General features: G+C 37.4%; 1 protein-coding gene across 5 annotated transcripts in view; it reads left to right on the top strand.

Moving 5' to 3' along the window:
- LOC106879964 (interstitial collagenase) overlaps window positions 1-24,008 on the top strand; it is a 158,866-nt gene that overhangs the window by 124,935 nt on the left and 9,923 nt on the right. For all 5 annotated transcript variants that reach the window (XM_089356230.1, XM_089356228.1, XM_014929723.3 and 2 more), the window contains one exon: window positions 12,017-12,270. In XM_089356230.1, the coding sequence (XP_089212356.1) occupies window positions 12,017-12,270 (254 nt within the window). The remainder of the gene's footprint in view (window positions 1-12,016; window positions 12,271-24,008) is intronic.

The following is a 24,008-nucleotide window of genomic DNA, read 5'->3' as shown; positions in this document are numbered from 1 at the left end:
ATTTTCATATTCAAAAGAGACAGAGACTTCAAATTCGATATATCGATTTATTCACCACTCTATGTTAACATTTCTATGCCAAACTTATCCAGTGACTGGTCCATTGGATTTAGACGTTTGGCACTTCTTCAGGAGTGGTTACCTTTCGAACAAAACACGAAAAAACACATACATAACTATTATTAGGTCTTTAGGACATCGTTAGCTTTCGTGTTTGTTATTATAGGGGAGATAACTCCTTAATTTTCTATTTTTATTGCTCTCCTGTGGATTTCCACTAGATTAATTATTTTGTTTATTTCTCTTTACTATACTATATTACCCGTATACATATGCATACATACACATGCACACACATATACATATACATATATATATACACATATATATATATATATATATATATATACATACACATACACACATACATATACCCATACATATATACACACATACATATATACATACACATGCACACACACATATACACATACACATATATATATATACATACATACATATACATACACAGATATATATACACATATATATATATACATATACATATATACATACATACATATATATACACACACACACACACACTATCTTTTATGCACTCATCCATATATGCATAATTGCACACACATGAGACATCATGCTGTACTTCATCACATCTTGAGATCATTTATACCAACGAAATGTACCTCTTATGATATGCGTACATTTCAGAGCATTATTCTTTACTTTATTAATCAATTTATCCTTAGAGAAGAGTATGTGGTACAGTTCCACCGTACAGAGCGAACAATACTTTCTTCCTCTCTCATATGGCATTGATCTAGCTATTATAGACCATTCTAATGAATACTGTTTATTACTTTCCTTAAGACCCCAGATGTATTTGCTAAGACTAGTGCTAGCCATTTTCTTCCTATCTCTAAAGCATGAGAAATGGTTAGAAATTCTACGGCATACCTGTCCTGAAGTGCACCCCAAGTATGCCATGGTATCTGTTTGAGTCTTTACTTTGCATTGATATATTATATTTTTGACTTTATATATATATATATATACCTCTCTTCATTCCTACTTCTCTTCACTCCTACTTCTCTTCCCACTTCTCTTCCTACTTCTCTTCACTCCTACTTCTCTTCCCACTTCTCTTCCTACTTCTCTTCACTCCTACTTCTCTTCCCACTTCTCTTCCTACTTCTCTTCACTCCTACTTCTCTTCACTCCAACTTCTCTTCCTACTTCTCTTCACTCCCACTTCTCTTCACCCCTACTCTTTCTCTCCTCTCTCTTACTCTCTCTCACTCTCTTCTCTCGTACTCCCCCCTCTCTCACTCTTACTCTCTCACCCTTACTCTCCCACCCTTACTCTCTCACTCTCTTCTCTCTTTCCCTCTCTCTCACTCTCTTCTCTCTTTCCCTCTCTCTCACTCTCTTTCTCTTCCTCTCTTTCTCTGCCCTCCCATACCCACCTTCCCCCTCTCTTACATCCACCTTCCCCTTCCCCTTTCATCGTCAACACCCCCTCATAAGCTCATCCCACCACCCCCCAACACACTCCTACTCTACCTTCCCACTCTACCCCATCCGATTCCTTACACCCACCACCCACCCCCTACCCACATACCCCTACCTCTACCCCACCCTCAGCCTAACCCACACTCCACCCATGTTTTCCCCACCTCCCAACACCCTCACATCACATCACACCAATACCCTCGCATCACACCACGCACACACTACAACTGACCAACTCCTTTCTCCCTTCCCCATTTTCACACTACATACGTCAAGATCACCAGCATTCTATCTCCCACACACACAGCCCCTCGTTCTTCGATCACCGTTTGTTATCTCCCCCTTTTCTTAGCTCTCCTGCAAAAAGAATTTCTAACTTCCGGTCAGCCATTATTATGATTGACCGTTGAAACACTATTCAATTTTTTTCTCCGTATTCTTTCTGTTGAAGAGCGTAGCTCGAAATGTCAAAGACTTTCCGTAGTCCCGAGTGTCATACTAATACATCCTTTTGCTATTTACACCACCTGTCCTCGTCTGTTGTTGTTTTTTCGTACATTCTCCCATATATATATATTTATATTATTAATAAAATTATTAACAATATTCTCAGGAAGTCAATATTCGAATTTCCGAAAGATGTATGCTTTATATGACACAATAATCATTTTGAATTATAACTAAAATTTTAAAATATACAAAATATAAATGTATATAAAAATATATGCGTAAGTGAGTGTAAATATAATTCGATTAAAATATTATGAAAGTCTAAAATGCATCTTACAATCGTTTCGCGGATATTATTGCCTTTATAATGTAATCTAATGTGGAGGCGCAATGGCCCAGTGGTTAGGGCAGCGGACTCGCGGTCATAGTATCGCGGTTTCGATTCCCAGACCGGGCGTTGTAAGTGTTTATTGAGCGAAAAAGCCTAAAGCTCCACGAGGCACCGGCAGCGGATGGTGGCGAACCCTGCTGTACTCTTTCACCACAACTTTCTCTCACTCTTACTTCCTGTTTCTGTTGTGCCTGTAATTTAAAGGGCCAGCCTTGTCACACTGTGTCACGCTGAATATCCCCGAGAACTACGTTAAGGGTACACGTGTCGGTTGAGTGCTCAGCCACTTGCACGTTAATTTCACGAGCAGGCTGTTCTGTTGATCGGATCAACTGGAACCCTCGACGTCGTAAGCGACGGAGTGCCAACAACAGCAAATGTAATCTAATATAGACAAGCATGTTGGCAATAATTCCGCTCTTCACAGAAGTATAAAGTTATTATTATATATGTGAAAACGAATGGTATACATAATAAAATATGCTATAGGATGATGTTAATTAAAATATTTAAAAATATTAAAAATATATACTGTCCTTTGAGAAGTTGTAAATCCAATCCATCATATAATTTGGAAAATTCATAGTTTTCGTTTGTAGATATTTTATATGATATATTTTTCAGAATATTTGAGAATACCAGTACATTATTAAAGTAGAGTCCATCTTATTGTTAGATTTATTGCGTTATCTCGTAATAATTAAATATGTATTTAATTATTGCGAAATAACGCAATAAATCTAACAAGATGTACTCTACTCTAATAATATACTGTGGTTCTCAAATATTCTGAAAAATGTACCAACATCAAAAACTATATCTTCTATATATATAAAAATGAGAATGTGTGTCTGTCTGTCTGTCTGTCTTTCTGTGTGAATCCCTAAAACTCGAGAACTACAAAACTCGAGAACTACGCAACCAATTTCATTCAAATTTTACACATGCCTTACATAGGGTTCCAGTTGTGTTTTAGTCAAAAACAATTTTTAACTTCTTGCAGAGGTCGAGCACACGGCAACATATCTCTTCCACTATTTAAGTATTACGTGTCAAAAGTGAAACAAAAACACTCATGTCAAATACTTTCACTTTAAAAATGAAACTATTCCACTAACTGAAACAATCACATTTCGATACTGTAGTGACAGATACTTTCACAGAGAGAGAAAGAGAGAGAGAGAGAGAGAGAGAGAGAGAGAGAGAGAGAGAGAGAGAGAGAGAGAGAGAGATGTATATGTATACATATACATGTATATGTACACCATTTCGATACTGTAATGACAGATACTTTCAGAGAGAGAGAGAAAGAGAGAAAGAGAGAGAGAGAGAAAGAGAGAAAGAGAGAGAGAGAGAGAGAGAGAGATGTATATGTATACATATAGATGTATATGTACACCATTTCGATACTGTAATGACAGATACTTTCAGAGAGAGAGAAAGAGAGAGAGAAAGAGAAAGAGAGAGAGAGAAAGAGAGAGAGAGAAAGAGAGAGAGAGATGTATATGTATACATATAGATGTATATGTACACGTATATGTATAGATATAGAGAGAGAGAAAGAGAGAGAGAGAGAGATGTATATGTATACATATAGATGTATATGTACACGTATATGTATACATATAGAGAGAGAGAGGGATGTATATGTATACGTATAGATGTATATGTACACGTATATGTATAGATATAGATATATATAGATCTATATGCATACATGTATATGTATACATATGTGTAGATGTATATATATATATATATATATATATATATATATATATATATATATATATATATATATATATGTACATGTAATATGTACGCATATATACATATATACATGCATACAAATATCTATACATATATACACCCATCACACACACATACACATGCACACAAACACACACATTAGTCATTTGTTTTCTTATTCAAAACTACGTCAAAAGTACTGAATGGATCTTTATGAAATTTGGAAATTATATTATTTGCATAACGGCCATAACTCCCATGAAAATTCATATATTTTTGATGTTGATGAAATTTTAACCCGAACATAACAGATGAGCATTATTTGTAATTCAACGGTACAACAGTGTAAGACTACTCTTTCAGATATACTTACATTGATTTCTGCAATGTGGTGCATAAATTTTCAAGTAAATGAGACGCATCTTTGCCTCCACTGATTCACTTGCAAAGTGTTGAGTAAAATTATTTCGTTGCAGACCTCCGGCCATTTTGTTCTGTTGTTAATTCTGTAGATGACCTCAAACACAAAGTCTTTCCCAACTTTAAACAAAACTACCAAAATCACAATTGGCTATGTGAAAGAGCAATATTAGCTCCAAAAAACGCAGCTGTTACAAAAATTAATCAACACCTGATGCATTCTCTTCTCGGCAATCTTCAAACTTACAAGTCTGTTGATACAGTTCCAGATACAAATGAAGTGGTGAACTATCCTCCTGAATTTCTCAATTCGTTGGAGCCTCAAGGACTACCTCCCCACATATTATCATTTAAAGTTGGAACGCCTGTTATGCTGCTCCGCAATCTGGAACCACCAAGACTTTGCAATGGAACACGACTCGTGAAAAAGAAAATGATGTCACACGTTATCGTGGCTACCATTCTTTCTGGATGTGCAAAAGGGGATGACGTCTTTATTCCAAGAATTCCTCTTACTCCACCAGGAGCAGACATTCCTTTTACATTCAGAAGACTACAATTCCCCCTTCGTGTGACTTTTGCCATGTCCATAAACAAATCTCAGGGTCAAACACTGTCTGTAGCTGGTCTTCTCTTGGAAGAGCCCTGCTTCTCACATGGACAACTGTATGTTGGCTGCTCAAGAGTGGGCAGCAAAAAAAAACCTATTTGTATATGTTCTACAAGGGAAAACAAGGAATATTGTTTACAACGAGGTGTTATAATCACAACAGCAAGAAAGTATGTACATGATCACCTTCTTTTACGAAACTTCATTGACTTTCATATATTTATATTGATATGCATATATATACGTGTTTGGGTGCGTGTGTGTATATACATCTCTATATATAAAGACGATGCGTAGTCTAGACGGCGTTTTTAGATTTCATTATTCTCTTTAACCCGGGCAACGCCGGGTATTTCTGCTAGTATCATAAAATATCTACAAAGGAAAATTATGAATTTTCTAAATTATATGACGGATTGGATTTACAATTTCTCAAAGGACAGTATATGTTTTTAATATTCTTAATATTTTTAAATATTTTAATTAACATCATCCTATAGCATACTTTATTATGTATACCATTCGTTTTCACATGTATAATAATAACTTTATACATCTCTGAAGAGCGGAATTATTGCCAACATGCTTGTCTATATTAGATTACATTATAAAGGCAAGAATATCTGCGAAACGATCGTAAGATGCATTTTAAACTTACATAATATTTTAATCGAATTATATTTACACTCACTTACGCATATATTTTATATACATTTATATACATTTATATTTTGTATATTTTTAAATTTTAATTATAATTCAAAATGATTATTGTGTCATATAAAACATACCTCTTTCAGAAATTCGAATATTGAATTCCTAAGAATATTGTTATATATATATATTTGCTCAAAGTAATAGAGCACTTAATATAAGTTCAATAAAATATTCCTTTCGAATATTCATCATAAATTTTACATATATATACATATACATACATGCATATGCTGAATAGAATGAGACAACAAAGCCAAGGCAGTGTCAGATTTCTAGGACATTTATAAAGCGAAAGGTAGCCTTACAGCTGTTTCAGGGATATAAAAGATATCTCATCATCAGAGATTATATGGGAGAGTTAAATAAAAGGAAATAATAGAGTTCAGTACATATATATATATATATATATATACATACACATATATTATATACATATATATACATACACATATATACATACATATGTATATATAATGATATATATATATATATATATATATATATATATATATATATATATATTCTTTATTCTTTTCTTTTACTTGTTTCAGTCATTTGACTGCGGCCATGCTGGAGCATCACCTTTAGTCGACTAAATCGACCTCGGGACTTATTCTTTGTAAGCCTAGTACTTATTCTATCAGTCGCTTTTGCCGAACTGCTAAGTGACGGGGACATACACACACCAGCACCGGTTGTCAAGCAATGCTAGGGGGACAAACACAGACACACAAACACACACACACATATATATATATATATATATACATACATACGACGAGCTTCTTTCAGTTTCCGTCTACCAAATCCACTCACAAGGCTTTGGTCGGCCCGAGGCTATAGCAGAAGACACTTGCCAAAGATGCCACGCAGTGGGACTGAACCCGGAACCATGTGGTTGGTAAGCAAGCTACTTACCACACAGCCACTCCTGTGCCTATATATATATATATATATATATATATATATATATATATATATATATATATATATGTGTGTATGTATACAAAGATATATATATATATATATATATATACACACACATATGTATATATAACTATATATGTACATGTATATACCCATATACATATATATATATATATACACACACATATATATATACATATATATATATATATATATATATATATATATATATATATATATATATATATATATATATATATATATATATGTATGTATGTATACAAAGATAGATATATATATATATATACACACACATATGTATATATAACTATATATGTACATGTATATACCCATATACATATATATATATACACACACATATATATATACATATATATATATATATATATATATATATATATATATATATATATATATATATATATATATATATATATATATGTATATATATATATACAATACATATATATACATATGTATATACACATATGTATATATACATATGTATATATGCAGATCAGTGGTGTGCAGTGACTTTTGAGGTTGGTCATGCAATGAATGCAAGGATCGATTGATAAGTTTATAGGCTGACCAAAATTCCCTCATGGAATGTGACCAAATGACGTTTGTTTTTCAGCATAAACCCAAGTTGCAGTCTACACACTTCTTCCATTGATGTTGCAAAGTTTGGATCCCATTGCTGAAGAAGTTTTCATCCTGTTGGTCAAAAATTAACGGCGGTAGATACAATGTCCATTGTCCGGAAATCTTTCATCACACATCTGTGACCTCTTCAGCAACACTTTTCATCTTTATGTGTACTCCTGCTCCACTTAGTCCATTCTCTGGGGAAAAAAAATGACCATCCCAAAATACAATATATATATATATACATATACACATATAATACCATATATATTTAAAATAATACATTTACTACGGACTTCCAGTAACACGTGTGCAATGACCTCTTTTATACTGAGACTTTCCCAGAGGGAAGTTTCCATGTTCAGAGTGCAGTTTGTGTGTATGTGTGTAAGAACGAATTTGTTTCTTTTGGTTTTTTAATTAATTTCTAATTGGCAAACATTGTTTATTGGGAATATGTCTACAACTTCATTTGCTATTTGTATATAATACAAGCCATTCAAAATTTCACTGAATTCTGCTTTAAACATCCCATATAACCCCTCATAATTTCTTTTATTTTGGGTGTCCTATTTCGGGTATACCTAAAAAAAATATCTTTTACTCTTTCTCTATCTATCTATCTATTTATCAATCTCTAGTTAACTATCTACCTATGTATCTCTCTATCTAACTATCTATTTGTCTGTTTCTCTCTCTCTTTCACTCTCTAATTATATATATATATAGTAAATCCCAAAAAAGAAAAGGAACAAACACAAAAATAATGCAAGGACATGGTACATGTAAAGTATTAGCAGACACTCAGAGAAGGAAAGAAAGCTGGTTTAATGTTTTGAGCAACGCTCTTCTGAAGGAAGACAGAAGAAGAAAATCACCAACAATTCACATGTGGTTACATTTTGAAATGACCGGAAGAAGTATAGACAGATAGTGGGAGGAAAGGGGTAGAAAAGAGGAAATGATAATATATATATATAGTGTAGTATATTGCCACTTAAGTGTGGCTGACCCCTAGGGGTGGATGTTACTGTTGCTTTTAGCCCCAGGAGGACATCTCCTCCAGCTGGCTTATCGACACACTACTGTGTCCTGTTTGCCAAGGGAAGTTATCCCTCCCATCATGATCTGTAGCACGAACGGACCCGGGTTTCAGGGTTATTTAGAGAATTAACATTGCTTATATATATATATATATATATATATATATATATATATATATATATATATATATATATATATATTATCATTTCCTCCTTTCTATCCCTTTCCTCCCCTATCTGTCTATACTCCTTATAAATTAACAAACTCTAAATATTAACTCCTTCCAAGTAGCAACATAATAATTTTTGAATCTTTGTCTGAGGATTTAATGTTTAGTAAGTCCGCTATATATTCTCTAGATGTATCACCTAGACATATGGATGACCTAAAACTATATGCTACAAATGATAAACAGCTGGAAACATTATTACAGACATTACATGGATTTACCAAAGAAATAAATATGAAATTTGGCTTAGAAAAATGTGCCAAAGCAATCTTGAAAAGAGGCAAACTAGTTAAGAGTAGCAACATCACACAAGATAAAGCAAATGAAATAAGAGAATTAGACCAAAACCAGACATACAAATATTTGGGAATCAATGAACTAGATACTATACAGCACACACAAATGAAAGAGAAAATAAAAAAGGATACTATAGACTAGTTAGATTAATACTGAAAACAGAGCTCAATGCGAACAATAAGATAGTAGGTATCAACACTTTAGCCGTCCCAGTTATAATTACAGCTACAATATCCTTAACTGGACACTAAATGAACTAATCAAAATAGATGGGAAAACAAGAAAAATAATGACAGGATTTAGGATACACCACCCAAAATCTGATATAGAAAGGTTATATGTACAATGTATAGAAGGTGGTAGAGGCCTTATACAGCTAGAAAACTATTACAAAACAATTGTCATACAACTACAAAAACCTACATCAGAAACAAGGAAAATTAATACAAATAGCCACAAAACACGAACAAAACAAAAATCTGTTTTCAGTTTTTAAGAAAGTTGACAAATACAAATAAGAAGTCATACTACCTAACAACTTTGAAGAAAAAGAAGAAATAACAAAAGCTGTAAAACAAATGAAATCCAAACTAAAACTAGAACAGCAACAGATCATGATAAAACAATGGCAAGAAAAGCCCATTCATGGCAAATGCTGGGATAAACTAAATGCAAAAGAAATAGACAAAGCAAAATCCCAACAATGGCTGAGAAGCTCAGGACTCAAAGCAGAGACTGAAGGATTTTTCATTGCAACACAAGACCAAAGCCTCCCCACCAGAAAGTATAAAAAACATATTATGAAAAGAAACATAACAAGTAACTGCAGAATATGTGGAGATGAACAAGAAACAATAAATCATATTGTCTATGGCTGCCCAGTCCTGACTAAGAAGGAATATATTCACAGACATGACAGAGTTGGGACCTACACACACTGGAAGCTATGCCAACACTATGGAATAACAACAGAAAAAAGATGGTATAGGCACACGCCAGAAAAGGTCACAGAAAATGAGAAAGCAACAATACTATGGGATATGCCAATACACACAGATAGAGAGATTAATGCCAATAGGCCAGATATAGTTGTCAGAGATCATGAAGAAAAAAAATGCTTTCTAATTGATGTATCAATACCAACAGATGACAACGTTACCTGGAAATAGAGGTAACTTGAATGTGGAGTCTAAAAACGGAAACAATTCCTATCATAGTGGATGCATTAGGTATGATGAAAAAATATTCAGACAATTACATAACAAAAGCACTAGGACTAACAAATGTATATAACATACAGAAAATAGCACTACTAGTCACCGCACACATCTTACATAAACCACTTTCAATGCAATAACTATAGGAGCATCACAATAAAATACAGCACATACCCAAGGCACACAGAGCTGCGTTCGGTAGTGCAGTAAAAGCACATTATAAAAATAAGACTACTGAATAATAATAATACAGCATTGCTTGGAACTGCAAGAATTCTTCCCAGTGTTCTTGAAGCATAACCAGTAAACAGGTGTCACCTTAATCTGTTGGCTGTGGACAACTGACACTTTTCATCATACCCAGTGAAACAAACTGTGAGTTTCCATATAATAATAAAAATAAGGATAAAAATAATAATAATAATAATAATAATAATCCTTTCTACTAAAGGCACGAGGCCTGAAATTTTACGGGAGGGGATTAGTCAGTTACATCGATTCTGGTGTTTCACTGGTACTTAATTTATCGCCCCCGAAAGGATGAAATGCAAAGTCGACCTCAGTGGAATTTGAACTCAGAGCATAAAGACAGACGAAATGCTGCTAAGCATTTCACTTGGCATGCTAATGATTCTGCCAGCCTTAATTAATGATAATAATAATAATCTTTTCTATTATAGGCCCAAGGCATGAAATTTGGCAGGAGAGAGTAAGTCGACTACATTGACTCCAATGAATGACTGGTACTTATCTCGTCGACTCCGAAAGGATGAAAGGTAAAGTCGACCTTGGCGGAATTTGGACTAAGAATGTAAAGACAGATGAAATGCTACTAAGCATTTTGCCCGACATTCTGATGATTCTGCCAATTCACCACCTTAATAATAATAATAATAATAATAATAATAATAATAAAAATAGAGGTAACTCGAATGTGGAATCTAAAAACAGAAACAATTCCTATTATAGTAGCTGCCTTAGGTATAATAAAAAATATTCAGACTAATACATAACAAAAACACCAGGACTTACAAATATATATAACATACAGAAAATTGCACTACTGGGCACTGCACACATCCTACGCAAAACACTTTCAATACAGTAACCATAAGAGCACCACAGCAAACCATAGCACATACCCAAGGCACACAGAGCTGCACTCGGTAGTGAAGTGAAAGCACGTTACAAAAATAAAACTACTGAACAATAATAATAATAATAACAACAACAACAATAACAATAATAATGATGATAATAAGGCAAACTGGTAGAATCCTTAGCATACTGGGCAAAATGCTTAGTGGCATTTTATCCATCTTTACAGTCTGAGTTCAAATTCTTCCAAGGTCAGCTTTGCCTTTCATCCTTTTGAAGTTGATTAAATAAGTACCAGTTGAGCACTGGGTCAATGTAATTGACTTACCCCCTCTAACAAAAATGCTGCCACCTGTCTGACTAACTCATTCTCTATTTCTTTTTAAAACTATGTTTCCAATGAATACAGCTATTATGAAAGTTTGATATTGTTCCCACTTCTTTTTCTCTAATTTTAATACTTTTTCTTTTATAAAGGTTATGTGTAGTGTTAAATCCACTTGCATATCTTTTTTTTTTTTTTTCATGTATTTCCTTTCATTATACACACTCCTTGATAATTGTTGCTTCATTTAAACTTTCTACACTTTTTCTATCATGTGTTTTGCATGTCTAATTTCATGTTTTCTTTTTTTCTAATACGTGTATATGATTTTATTTTTTAGGACATACATACGAAGAAATCAAATACAATCCAATGGATGACAGCTTTGTGAGTGTGACCAAGGTCTCTGTTGATAGCTTACCAATGTTGTCGCTTCTACCTATATCATGGGTGATTGGTGCTGCTGCTTATCAACCAAACAGCATTGTCCACATAATAGCTGAAGGGAGACTATACACCATCACTATCAATGATGATCTTTTTCCTTCAAAAGTAACAAGTGAATTTTCCCTCAGTGCACTGTTTAGATGTAATGTAAGTTCTGTATTTGCATAATAGTTACACTAAATTTGTTGTTGAATACCTACTTATCAATACTTTTATTGGGTTGCTATTTCATTTTCTTCAGTGAGACTATATTTGAGCCAGGTGGTTCCAATGGAAATTCAAGAATTTAGAGTTACTGTATTGAATGAATATGTGACAAGAGATTTTATGATGCCATGAAATCTTGCAAAGAAGACTTTTGAGAAAGAGGAAAATCCAGCATATTGTTGCTTAGTTCCATATCATCTCTGATTACATAGATATACAATCTAAAACATTCAATCTATGACTATCCAATCTTTTGGAGTTGCTAGAACTACATGTTCCTCCCTTTTTAAAACAGTAAAGTTTGACACGAAGGAGATGTGGTTGATACTTTTAGTAGATTGAGCGATTTGGTTGAGGTGTCTATATTCTTAATTGGAAGAGAGAAGTAACCTAAAAAAGACCTCAACTGTGAGATCAAGAGATCAAGAAATAATAAGACATTAGTCATGGTCCAAATATTTATTGTAGAAGATGTGTCAGTGATCTCAGTTTGAATATGGTGTAAGAAACCTATTATTGAATTTATCCAATACAAGATAATTCTTGCATTCAAACCATATGAAGCCAATAAATGACTTCCTGGGGTAGTTCCCATCTTCTATATTTTTCTGCAATACATAAACTTTTAACTATTTATGTTGTATATTGAACATTCTGATATCACTTATTGTATTCTCACTTGTTTATGGACAATACTTTTTTTTCTTATACAACACTAAAGGTATTGCCATGGTAGTATTTGACCTGTCAACCTTTTTTTGATAAATGAATTTAGTTATGAATACATGCACATATACACACTCACACATACATACACAGATACCTACACATGCACATGCACATCACACACATTAATTATTAAGTGATAAGGGAACAGAAATTACATAGTCATCTTGATTAACTTACAGCTTTTTTTACTTTAAGAAGTAGTGCATTCATAAGTGAGTGCTTGTGCAACATCTTATAGCTTCCTCGGAGCCATTAAAATTAAGTGTGTGTTTATTACAAAAAGCATTTAAATAGATGGAAATTATCACATTTGGAATGACATATATATCAGGGACACAGCATTATTAAAAGGCAGTGCTCCAGCATGGCCACAGTCAAATGACTAAAACAAGGAAAAGAATAAAAGAATATATATATATATATATATATATATATATATATATATATATATATATATATATATATATATGGAGGTGGGTGCGCTGAAAGCGTAGCTGCTAGAATTAGAATAGCCTGGGCAAAGTTCAGAGAGCTCTTACCTCTGCCGGCGACAAAGGGTCTCTCTCTCGGAGTAAAAGGCAGATTGTATGACGCATGTGTACGAACAGCCATGCTTCATGGCAGTGAAACATGGGCCGTGACTGCTGAGGACATGCGTAGGCTCGCAAGGAACGAAGCCAGTATGCTCCGATGGATGTGTAATGTCAGTGTGCATACTAGACAGAGTATCAGTACCTTGAGAGAAAAGTTGAACTTACGAAGCATCAGTTGTAGTGTGCAAGAGAGACGACTGTGCTGGTATGGTCATGTAGCGAGAATGGATGAGGATAGCTTTGTGAAAAAGTGCCACACCTTAACAGTTGAGGGATCCTGTGGAAGAGGTAGGCCCAGGAAGACCTGGGCTGAGGTGGTAAGGCACGACCTTCGAACATTGGGCCTCACCGAGGCGATGACTTCTGACCAAGACCTTTGGAAATATACTGTGCGCGAGAAGACCCGGCAAGCCAAGTGAGACCTAAATCTAAGGCCCAGCCAGCCCACTTATGCGTACCTTCCTTCCTTCATTGGACACTAAATTCCACTTGTGAAGACCTGTTGAGGCAAGTGAAATCGAAATCGAGTTAAATTAAAATTGGATACTAAACCCCACTGCGAAGACCTGTTGAGGCAAGTGAAATAGAAATAGATTGTTGCCAGCACCGCCGGACTGGCTCATGTGCGGGCGACACATGAAATCTTTTCGTGCGAGATCGTTGCCAGTGCCCATGGACTGGCTCTTGTGCGAGTGACACATGAGGTTTTTCGAGCGAGATCGTTGCCAGTGCCCCTGGACTGGCTCATGTGCGGGTGACACATGAAATTGTTCGAGCCGGATCGTTGCCAGTGCCCCTGGACTGGCTCATTTGCGAGTGACACATGAAATGTTTCGAGCGGGATCGTTGCCAGTGCCCATGGACTGGCTCATGTGCGGGAGACACATGAAATGTTTCGAGCGGGATCGATGCCAGTGCCCCGGGACTGGCTCATGTGCGGGCGACACATGAAATCTTTCGAGCGAGATCGTTGCCGGTGCCCCTGGGCCGCCTTGCGGGTGACACATGAGGTTTTTCGAGCGAGGTCGTTGCCGGTGCCCCTGGACTGGCTCATGTGCGGGGACACATGAAATCTTTTCGAGCAGGGTCGTTGGCAGTGCCCCTGGACTGCCTCATGTGCGGGCGACACATGAAATCTTTCGAGCGGGATCGTTGCCAGTGCCCCTGGACTGGCTCATGTGCGGGCGACACATGATATATTTCGTACGGGATCGTTGCCATTGCCCCTGGACTGGCTCATGTGCGGGCGACACATGATATCTTTCGAGCGAGTTCGTTGCCAGTGCCCCTGGACTGGCTCTTGTGCGGGTGACACATGAAATGTTTCGAGCGGGATCGTTTGCCAGTGCCCCCGGACTGGCTCATGTGCGGGCGACACATGAAATCTTTCGAGCGGGATCGTTGCCAGTGCACCTGGACTGGCTAATGTGCGGGCGACACATGAGGTTTTTTTTCGAGCGAGATCGCTGCCGGTGCCCCTAGACTGGCTCATGTGCGGGTGACACATGAAATCTTTCGAGCGGGATCGTTGCCAGTGCCCCTGGACTGGCTCATGTGCGGGCGACACATGATATCTTTCGAGCGGGATTGTTTGCCAGTGCCCCCGGACTGGCTCATGTGCGGTCGACACATGATATCTTTCGTGCGAGATCGTTGCCAGTGCCCATGGACTGGCTCTTGTGCGAGTGACACATGAGGTTTTTCGAGCGAGATCGTTGCCGGTGCCCCTGGACTGGCTCTTGTGCGGGCGACACATGATATCTTTCGAGCGACATCGTTGCTAGTGCCCCTGGAATGGCTCATGTGCGGGCGACACGTGATATCTTTCGAGCGAGACCGTTGCCAGTGCCCCTGGACTGGCTCTTGTGCGGGTGACACATGAAATGTTTCGAGCGGGATCGTTGCCAGTGCCCATAGACTGGCTCATGTGCGGGAGACACATAAAATCTTTCGTGCGGGATCGATGCCAGTGCCCCTGGACTGGCTCATGTGCGGGCGACACATGAAATCTTTCGAGCGAGATCGTTGCCGGTGCCCCTGGGCCGGCTTGCGGGTGACACATGAGGTTTTTCGAGCGAGGTCGTTTACCGGTGCCCCCGGGCTGGCTCGTGTGCGGGCGACACATGGGGTCTTCCGAGCTGGATCGTTGCCAGTGCCCCTGGACTGGCTCATGTGCGGGCGACACATGAAATCTTTCGAGCGGGATCGTTGCCAGTGCCCCTGGACTGGCTCATGTGCGTGCGACACATGATATCTTTCGTGCGAGATCGTTGCCAGTGCCCGTGGACTGGCTCATGTGCGAGTGACACATGAGGTTTTTCGAGCGAGATCGTTGCCAGTGCCCCTGGACTGGCTCTTGTGCGGGTGGCACATAAAAGACACCATTTCGAGCGTGGCCGTTTTCGTGCGGGTGACACGTAAAGGCACCCACTACACTCTCTGAGTGGTTGGCGTTAGGAAGGGCATCCAGCTGTAGAAACTCTGCCAAATTAGATTGGAGCCTGGTGTTGCCATCCGGTTTCACCAGTCCTCAGTCAAATCGTCCAACCCATGCTAGCATGGAAGGCGAACGTTAAACGATGATGATGATATATATATATACACATATATATATACTCATAACAAATACAATACAGTTTGAAGGTGAGGGTCCCATCCCAGAAATATGCAGATTTAGATAAACATATGCATTCACATAGGCATATAATGAACATAAATATAACTATTCATATACATATAGAAATACATGCAAATATATATTAATACACATTTAAACAGCTATATATGAATTCAAAACCTCTAACAAAATATCAGCTTATGTAGATAGATAGACTGATGAGTATATTGAGTTCTAACAACTGGTTATCAGTACTGCTGTGCCTGAACGAATATATATATATATATATCTTCTATTATATAAATGCGAGTGTATATGGTTATGTATGTGTGCTTAACCCAAAAAGGCTTTCAAACAGAGCAACCTCAAGAAAAATGAATTTGATTTTCAAATTTTGCATCCCACAGACATAGTTGATCATAAATAATAATAAAAAAATATAATTTGCTGTGAGAAACAACTCAACTTTTAGATCGACAACTCACCCACTCTGTATCTATCACCATCAAACTATCTCTCTCTATATATTTACCATATTCTTTGACACTCACCCTCTTTGTGTGTGTATTAATTCTAATGCACCTTTCATTTTGTTTAATACTTCATGTTCTAATGCTTGCTTTCATTTTATCAATATTTTCCTCGGTGGTGGTGGTTGTAGGATGTCCAGATGTTAGGTCATCTTCAAGACTCTCCCTTCCCCTTCTAAATTCAGCTGTTCACTTTTGCACCGTCAACAAAGCTGGAACATCATCCCCTAATATAGCAACCATGTCAGCATGAATGTCCTTGGGGACTAAACCCTTTCTCTGCAAGTACTTGATAACACCATGATGTCAAATTTTGTCCATTTTCAAGAGAAGTAATAACTAGTTACATTTGAAGTCTACTTTGAACAGTCCAATGTCAGTTTACCTGTACAGAAACAATGCAGTTATTAATATGAAGGGTTGGAATTAATGCATGCAATATTTCACAGCTCTAGCATCACTCCTTCATAGTCGGTCTACAAACTTTCTTACTCACCCTCATACACTTGTTCTGAAATACATAGAACAAAAGTAGGTACTCTTTCCTTCAATTTGACATTACTTATTACCCTAGTATTTCACCTCTACTCGATGAAGCTTTAATTTTTGCTAAATATTATTCTACATGCTAGATGTACTATTGTAGAGTTTGAGGAAAATTAGGGACTACAAAAGATAGACCAAACAATTTTGATATCACAGTAGGATCAAATGATTCTGTCCATGTCACTGATCTCTGTGGTATCTATTTGTAATACTGTAATACTGCAAGAATTATTTCCAAATTTGGAAGGTCTGTGTTGGGATGACACTTTGTTTATTATCCCTAGTAACAGTAAGATATACACTGAGAGAAAAAAGCTGAAAAAATTCTTTAAAAACTATAGTCTAGACATTATCTTTGAATACAACCTAAAGGTTGTGAACTTTTTCGATGTAACTTTGGACCTCAAATCAAGACTATTTTACCCATATTATAAACCAGTTGAGACTACAACTTGTGTACATCACATTTCAAATCATCCTACAGGTGTAATCAACTCATTAATAAACGGTGTCTCAAATAGAATATTACACTTCCCTGCTAATGAAAATATCTTTGACACCTACACTCAGCATTACAACAAAGCCTTAATAAAAGTGGGATTTAAACAAACCATTAGCTATTTCCCCATGTCTAGTAAAATTAGAGATCATATATAGAGTTGTAGGAACAAAAATATAAATGCATACAAAATACAAGTAGGTGCAATAGTAAAAATGACTGTAAAAGAGGTCCTAAACTTCAGAATAGGGAAAGTAAAAGTAAAAATAAAAATCATAACTATTATAATGTAGCTTCCCATAACATCAAATCAAACAAAGTAGACTGTACCATTGGTAGTAGTATTATTAATAATAATAATAATAATAATAATAAACTCTTCACAAAACAGAGCCTGAAATGGAGAGGCTGGCTGAGACTGTGTAAATGTACCCACCAGCATAGACTAGTCATTAGTGACTTTAGACTTCAGGCCAGAAGGGTGCCAATAAGAAGGCCAATCTGAAAAAGAAGGATTTAGCAGCTTCAGGATCCTCTGTATAATCAGAGATTTAGGGACACCCTAGTTGAGAAATTTGATGAAAAGGAGGAGGAACTACAGACTTGTAACATAGAGGTCAACTGGGAATTCCAATGAGACAGCTTGCTGAGTACCACAGACCAAATCTGCAGACAGTGTAAAGTCCTATCCAGACCAAGGGTGATGTGGTGGTGGAATGATGCTGTAGACAAGGCCTAATGGCAAAGAAACTAGCCTGGAAGTGTGGTAGTAGCAAGGAATTGTATCAGACAGCCAGAAGGGGAGCTAGGAGGCAGGTATATAAGTAGTTTACCAATGTTCTGTGACAAGAGGACCTGAAACTTGAAGTGTTTAGGATTGCAAGACAGCGTGTGGGAGAAAATTGTGATGTTAAGAGAGAAATATGTTTTCATAGCTGATGATTCACTTGCATTTAATGATTCTGCAAAGAAAGAGGCTTGAAGACACCATTACAAAAGACTGTTAAATGAAGAGAATGAATGGGAGAAGAAGAGTCTACCAAATGTTGACCCAACTGAGGGCCCAACCATCTGAATCAACAGTACTTTGGTAGATAAAGCAATTAAGGACATGAAGACAGGAAAAGTCCCCAGCCTGTCAGGAATCACTGCTGCGATGCTTAAAATATCCAGTGATGTAGGTTATGGTCTAATCACCTACATAGTTAACCAGGTGGTACATGAAAGAGTGATACCCAATAACTGGTGTAGCAGCACCATAGTCACAAAGGTAAAAATGGTGCTTTAGATAAAAATAATTACAGAGGCATTAAATTGTTGGGTCAGGCGATGAAGGTCATGGAGAGAGTCATAGCCCAACTAATTAGGGAGAGAGTTAGTCTAGATGAGACACAGTTTGGTTTTGTGCCAGGGAGAAACATCACTGATGCTATATTTCTGATAAGGCAACTGCAGGAGAAATACCTAGCCAAAGACAAACCTCTGTACCTGGCTTTTGTTGACATGGAGAGAGCCTTCGACAGAGTACCCTGATCCCTTATCTGGTGGTCAGTGAGGAAAATAGAAATAGAGATTGGTGAGAGCTGTACAAGCTATGTACAAGGATGCTGTCAGTAAGGTGAGGGTTGGCATCAAGTACAGTGAAAAATTCAGGGTACAAGTAGGGGTTCACCAAGGATTGGTCCTCGGCCCCCTCTTGATCATCATAGTCCTCCAGGTAATAACAAAGAAATTTAAAATGACTTATGCTGTTGAACTTGTTCTTATAGCTGAATCACTACCAGAACTAGAGAAGAAGTTTCAGGTGTAGAAGCAAGGTCTAGAATCGAAGAGCCTTAGAATTAACCTAGCAAAAACCAAAGTCTTAGTCAGTAGGAAAGCAGACAAATCACAAATCCCTTCAGGCAGATGGCCCTGCTCAATCTGTAGGAAAAGTGTAGATAGAAATTCCATCAGATGTACCCAGTGTAAGCTATATCATAGGAAGGTTAACAAGGAAACTAGTTTTTGTGTGTGGCAGATGCACAGATACAATTAACACTAAAAATGTACAGAAAATAGGGTCCATCAAATGTCAGAGGGGAAACTTTCTAGTTTGGTGATAACTTTCATTACCTAGGTGACCAAGTCAGTAGAATAAGAATATGTTGGTCAAAGTTCAGAGAGCTCCTACTTCTGTTGGTAACAAAGGGCCTCCCGCACAGAGTGAAAGGTAGATTGTATGATGCCTGTGTGTGAACAGCCATGCTACACAGTAGTGAAACATGGGCTGTGACTGCCAAGGACATACATAGGCTTGAAAGAAATGAAGCTAGTGTGCTTTGTTTGATGTCCAATGTCAGTTTGCATGTACAACAGCATGTAAACGTCTTGAGAGAAAAGTTGGGCATAAGAGGCATCAGATGTGGTATGCAAGAGAGACAACTGTGTTGGTATGGTCATGGAATGTATATGGATGTGAACAACTGCGTGAAGAAGTGCCAATCTCTGCCAGTGGAAGAGGGAGACTGGGGAAGACGTGGGACGAGATGGTGACGCATGATCTTTGAATGTAAGGCCTCACAGAGGCAATGACTAGTAATTGAGACCTTTGGTGATATGCTGTGCTTGAGAAGACTTGTCAAGTGAAATAGTGGCTGTTGTCAGTGTCATGTAACTGGTACTCATGTTGGTGGCTTGTAAAAAGCACCTTTCAAGCATTGGGACTTGTAAAGGCAATGTGACTGATGCCAGTGTCACATAACTAGCACCTATGCTGGTGGAATGTAAAAAGCACTTTTCTAGTGCTGGGCCTCATGGAGGCAATGGCAAATGATCAAAACCTTTAGCAATATGCTGTGTTTGAGAAGAAGACCCATCAAGCCAAGTGAAATTGTAGTCATGTCAGATACCGGTGTCATGCAATTGACACTCATGCCAGTGGCACGTAAAAGCACCCATTACATTCTCAGAGTGGTTGGCGTTAGGAAGGGCATCCAGCTGTAGAAACCATACTAAATCAGACTGAAGTCTGGTGCAGCCCCTCAGCTTACCAGCCCTGGTCAAACTGTCCAACCCAATGCTAGCATGGACAACGGATGTTTCAATGTTGATGATGATGATATATATATATCATCATCATCGTTTAACGTCCGCTTTCCATGCTAGCATGGGTTGGACGATTTGACTGAGGACTGGTGAAACCGGATGGCTACACCAGGCTCCAATCTGATTTGGCAGAGTTTCTACAGCTGGATGCCCTTCCTAACGCCAACCACTCTGAGAGTGTAGTGGGTGCTTTTACGTGCCACCCGCACGAAGGCCAGTCAGGTGGTACTGGCAACGGCCACGCTCAAATGGTGTATTTTATGTGCCACCCACACAAGAGCCAGTCCAGGGGCACTGGCAATGATCTCACTCAAAAGTCCATTACACATGCCACGGGCACAAGTGCCAGAAAGGCGACGCTGGGCACAGATGCCATCATGATTTCGCTTTCGCTTGCCCCAATAAGTCTTCGCAAGCTGAGTTTCATGTCCAATGAAGGAGACGAAGTTGGCATGGGTGCCAGTCATTGAATTTAGTTCGGTTTCGATTTCACTTGCCTCAACAGGTCTTCGCAAGCGGAATTTAGTGTCCAAAGAAGGAAATCTATGCATAAGTGGGCTGGCTACACCCCTGATACACACACACACACACACATGCATACATATATATATATATATATATATATATATATATATATATATATATATATATGATGAATTTCTTTCCCTTTCCATCTACCAAGTCCACACACAAGGCTTTGGTCGATCTGAGGCTATAGTAAAAGGTGCCACAAATTGTGACTGAACCCAGAACTATGTGATTGGAAAGCAAACTTCTTACCACACAGCAATGCCTGTGAAAATAAAATAGAAATTTCATATCTAGAGTTCAGTAGGTCAGTATAGTTCTAAGATCTAAACAGGTTATGAGATCTATCAGGTATAAAAAGCCTGCACTTCTTTGATACATTACCACATGGTGTGGATTGTTTCACACTGCTCTACTTAATGGTGGAGCATGGCTGGTTGTTTCTTGCTCAATAGACTGGAGGATTATTACCTCATTTGGAAATGAATAAAAGTTGTCAACTAGGGTATCAGAACAATTTTAGCAAAGCTGTAATGGATTCTCACATGGAAAATTTTTACATACATCGCCCGGAAAAGTATTTTATTGCTTTAATTTGTTGCAACATCACATATTTATAGTGCATAGAAAAATGTAAATGCTCATGCCATTTTAAAAACAGGGGTCATGTAATGACATAACTGGAAATCCAGATATGGAAATTCAGTTATTTAGAAAGCTACCTGTTAGATTCCAGTTAGTTAGGCTCTTGTTGAGTATGGTTAATCTGTTTGTAAATAGTGTTAGTTTTAGTGTAAGATTTTTTTTAAATTTCATTTTGCATGTGTTCTATGTCATTGGATAGGCAAAAATCATTAGAGCCTTGGACAAAATACCTTGTGCTATTTAGTTATGATACTTCCATTTGTAAGTTCAAATCCCATTGAGGTCAGCTATGCCTTTTATCTTTTGGGGTTATTTTAATGACCCAGATATTGTGTCTACCAGGGGTTTGTACCAATCAAGTACTGGAGTTGATAAAACAACTAACCCCATTCCCTCAGAATTGCTGACCTAGTGACTTTAAATTAAAAACTATTATAATTTAATGGGAGGTATAGAAACTCAGTCTTGAGACAGTCAGTTCTGAGTTCGAATCTTGTTAGTCAATCTTGAGGTCAATAAAATAAGAAACAGGTAAATAGTAGGCTTTATCCAATCAAGTGTTTCTTCTCCCAGAATATGTAAACTATTTTAGAAAATGCTAGCAGAATTGTTAGAGCAGTATTTGCGAGCTCAAAATCCACCAAGCTCAGTTTTGTTTTTTATCATTTCAGGGTTGATAAAATGAGGCACCAGTTAAGTACTGAAGTCAATGGTATTAAATAACTCCATTGCTGGTCTTGTGCCTAAATTAGAAACAATTATTATTATTATCAAGACATTTCACAGTATTCAGTATTTTGATATTGATTGAAGCTATTGTGTTTACTGGGGGTTTGTACTGTCTGCCAAGTCACATCAAGGATCTCAGACAAACAGCACTTTATGCAATGTGTGTGCAGTTCCGAGTAATACCGATTTTTGCAATACACCTAGATTGTAGGATTTTCTAAAGTTTCTAGATGTTTCTTCAGGTTGGGTGGTATTGAATCCAATGCTCTAATGACAACAGGGACAATCTTTATGTTTGACTCCTGTAGCTACCACATCTTGGCAATCTCAATTCTCAGATCTCCATATTTATCAATCTTTTCTTTTTCTTTCATAATAATCTCTTGGAACTGCTATGTCAATTACTAGGCATGCTTGTTTGTCCTTCCTAAAGGTTACTATATCTAGCCTTCAGTTCTCTAACACCTTTTCTGTCTGGAAGTCAAAGTCCAAGAGGATTTTTGCCTTCCTCTTTATGTCCATTATGTTTTCAGGTGTATGTTGGTACCAAGCATCCATTACCTCATATTCATAACTCTAGCATAGTAGCCAGTGAAGGTTTTGGGCTATCTTGTTATGTCTGCCCTTGTACACTTTCTGTACAAGACTTTCACAAGCACTAACAATGTAAGTCATGTTTTCGACCCTCTTCCCACACATTCTGCAGAGGTTCATTTGCATTTGTGTGATATATATCCCTTTTCACTGAGTTGGTATTCAATGCCTGATTCTGGGCAGCAATGATTAAGCTTTCAGTCTTCTTTTTTAGATCACTCTTGTTGAACCACCTCCATTATGCTTCCTGCTCTTTTAGGTTGTTAGTTTTACGGTGGAACTTACCAGGTAATTTCATATGGAGTAGAGTTTCTTCTCTTTCATTGGCTATTCGTGATTGGAATTCATTAGCATTCTCAAGTCCATTTTTGGTAAATCCTTCTGCATTGGCTGTAGAAGGTCTTGTTTGCTATTCACTAAATATTCTGTCATGTTTCTTCTTTCACTGTTGATGCACTCCTGTATGCTAATCAGCCCATGTCCACTTTTACAGCTCTTCTTGTACAGCCTGTGTACATTTTAAATCACCCATTAAGAAAAGGTGGTTGAGACAAGATTAACTCTTTCTCAGCTCACAGTGC

This window comes from Octopus bimaculoides, chromosome 1 (assembly GCF_046866305.1).
Source record: "Octopus bimaculoides isolate indiv1 chromosome 1, ASM4686630v1, whole genome shotgun sequence".
NCBI classification, from domain to species: Eukaryota; Metazoa; Mollusca; class Cephalopoda; order Octopoda; family Octopodidae; genus Octopus; species Octopus bimaculoides.
This window is presented reverse-complemented; position numbering and strand designations above follow the sequence as displayed.